Consider the following 2,584-nt stretch of genomic DNA (forward strand, 5'->3'; position numbering starts at 1 on the left):
TTTTTTTTTTAATTTTTTTCTTTTGGAAGTAAGTTCTGAATCGCTAACCTGGGCGCATCCTTCATCCTTCTCCAAGCTACCTGCCAAGTCAGAGAAAAGGGGATTTAGCTTCCTACGCGCAGTGAACCTTATCCCCACACCTCAGTCCAGCCAATATAGAAAAGTGAAACAGTCTGAAACTAAAAACAAACAAACAAACAAAAAAAACCCAACCAAAAAAAAAAACAAAACAAAAACCCCACGAGAAGAAAGTCACACTGTGCTTAGTCTTTGGTTTCCAAGTTCAAAGGAGGAATCTGCTTCAAAGCTTGAAGCAGAGCCGAGGAGTCGATAGGGGAATGGGCCGGTATGGGAGAAGGGAGTCTCTGGGGCATCAGCAGAGGCGGGGAGATTTTATCGGGGTTCATGAACCCCGTAAGTGCTGCGGCAGAGGCTGGGAGGCTGGGGTACAGGACGGGTACGGACGCCGGGTACCAGCACTTCTCCAGCATGGGCAGATAGGCTGTTGCGGACGGCGGGATCAAATAGAAAGGCAGGCACAAGGGAGGCTGGTGGGCGTGGGGGCCCAGGAAGCTGCTGGACGAGCCCATCACGTCGCTGCCAAAAGGGCCCTCGTCCTCCGGCGACTCCAGCCTGCTCCTCTTGGCCGGCGGGTCCTCAGTCTCTTGCTTAATAGAGCTTATTCTCTCCTGGACCGCGTACTTGAGTTCGGTATCCTTTTTGAAATACTGCTGTTCGGATTTGGAGTCACTTTTCTCCAGCTCTCCCCCGTACCCGCTGTCCGTGTCTGTGTCGCTGCCGCTCTGCTCCCCGCTGGAGTGAGCAAATGTCCTCTGGATCACAGGCACGCAGTTTTTCCCGTGTCCCTCGGCCGCTTTGCTCAGGGACACAGGTTTCTCTTTCAAGTCCACCATTTTAGGAGGGATGTCCCCAGACTTGCGGCCGGCTCCGCCCTGGAGCACCTCGGAGGCCATTCGGTGCAGATGGCTGACCAGCTGGGACGACTTCAGGTCCTTGCCGTTCTCGTGCTTTGCCAGGTATTGCAGCATTTCCTTGGCACACATCTGGAAACCGGATCGAAACATTTCCTGGCTGGAATCAAGGTTTCTTGATGACAGGTCACCTGAGGAAACATTAACAGAAGGAAATTAAAAATTAACAACGTGCTAAATAGTTCCATTCCCATCTTCGAGGCGGACCGGAGGCGATCTTGAACTTGGGTTACAGCACAGCTAGAGGGGTGAACCTGGGGGTCAGCCCGAGCTCTGCACCCCCCCCACCTCTGTACGTTTTTAACGAACACCCGTCTGTCCGCTCTCACACAACTTTCATTTTACTTCTGCATTTACTGTATATGCCGCCGTCAACAGGTGCCGAAGCGCGGAGCGAAGGCGTGGGTCGAGCTGGTGCCTTCCCTGGGGAACAGCCCGGGAAAGGCAGATTGCACCTCGCCCTGCACCGCCAGGCAGGGAGCTCCCGGAGCACGCCCGCGGCTCCGCCAACCTCGGGCGATTCTGCTTCAGCTTCAAGCTCTATTGCACTCCCTGTGGCTGCCAGAGCAGTGGAAGGCTGCTCAGAAAAAACTAAATTTTACTTTATCAGATTCACGTGAGTGCCACATGTGAAAACAGGAGGAGGAAGTGCATCTAAAGCATGATAAGCTGATACACCGGGTGCCCTCTTCGCCTGCAGAACACAGGCTAGCTTGTCTACAGGGAGACCTGAAGAAGGTGTCCCTAAAAAGCGGATTTAGATGTATTTTCAGGGCAAAAACCAACCACCAAACAAACGAAACTGGGTTCGATCCAAAGCTCATGAACGCAAAGGGAAAGATTCGAATGGCTTTGGAGGGAACCTCACAGCAAATCTGGGCTTTAAAGAAAACTACTTAAAATCCAACTTCATTTCAAAACAACTCCACGGGGCGCTCCACAGGGACCATACCGAGAAATGCACCTTTTTTTGCAACAGCTCGTCAGCAAAGCCAGAGAGAACGACGGCGATTAAAGGCAAGAAGTCCTGCCTCCTCCCTCCTCGGGATCAGTGTCACAACCGCCTCCCAACGACTCCCAGAGAAAGTCCGTCAGGCGCGCGCACGCAGGTTCTCGCACGACGCGATCTCAACACTCACCCGCTTGCAAACCATTCTGCAAAGCAATTATTTTCTGCTGCTGCTGCTCAATGAGATTGGTTAGCGCTTTCACATGCTTCAAGGTGAGCTCGAGCACCACGGCCTTCTCCAAGTGACCTAGAGTCTGAAAGCAAAGGGACAGGTTGGCGTCTGCCCTGGGGTCGGCCACGCACGCAGGAGCCCGATGGGGCTGCCAACATTTTCCCAACGACAGAGGAAGGACCGATGCCGTTTCGGGAAAAGGCTTAAGGGCAGAGCCCGGATCCCAAACAGTACGGGGCTACTGAGGACAGCACGCCACGAAAATGAGTTAAAAGCAGGCTCCAGGAAAGGCTATCACGGAATCCTACGGGTATTTTCCGACCAGCCGCATAGCTCAAAGAGTATTTTATTGATCTGTTCTGCTGCCCCTGCTGGCACCGTGACCTTAGCACGGGGGAATCCGGCCGGGCG

At 53.4% G+C, this 2,584-nt stretch overlaps 2 protein-coding genes across 2 annotated transcripts in view; both read right to left on the reverse strand.

Annotated features, from left to right (window-relative positions):
- BHLHE40 (basic helix-loop-helix family member e40) overlaps positions 1–58 on the reverse strand; it is a 7,371-nt gene extending 7,313 nt beyond the window's left edge. Inside the window, exon 1 of the mRNA XM_009645989.2 lies at positions 49–58. Coding sequence (XP_009644284.1) covers positions 49–58 — 10 coding nt within the window. The remainder of the gene's footprint in view (positions 1–48) is intronic.
- Positions 36–2,584, reverse strand: part of LOC104132666 (class E basic helix-loop-helix protein 40) — a 14,376-nt gene continuing 11,827 nt past the window's right edge. The window contains exons 3-4 of the mRNA XM_009645990.2: positions 2,132–2,255; positions 36–1,123 (exon numbers count right to left, since the gene is read on the reverse strand). Coding sequence (XP_009644285.1) covers positions 264–1,123; positions 2,132–2,255 — 984 coding nt within the window. The 3' untranslated portion in view covers positions 36–263. The remainder of the gene's footprint in view (positions 1,124–2,131; positions 2,256–2,584) is intronic.

This window comes from Egretta garzetta, unplaced genomic scaffold, assembly GCF_000687185.1.
Source record: "Egretta garzetta isolate BGI_Z169 unplaced genomic scaffold, ASM68718v1 scaffold228, whole genome shotgun sequence".
In the NCBI taxonomy this organism is placed as follows: Eukaryota; Metazoa; Chordata; class Aves; order Pelecaniformes; family Ardeidae; genus Egretta; species Egretta garzetta.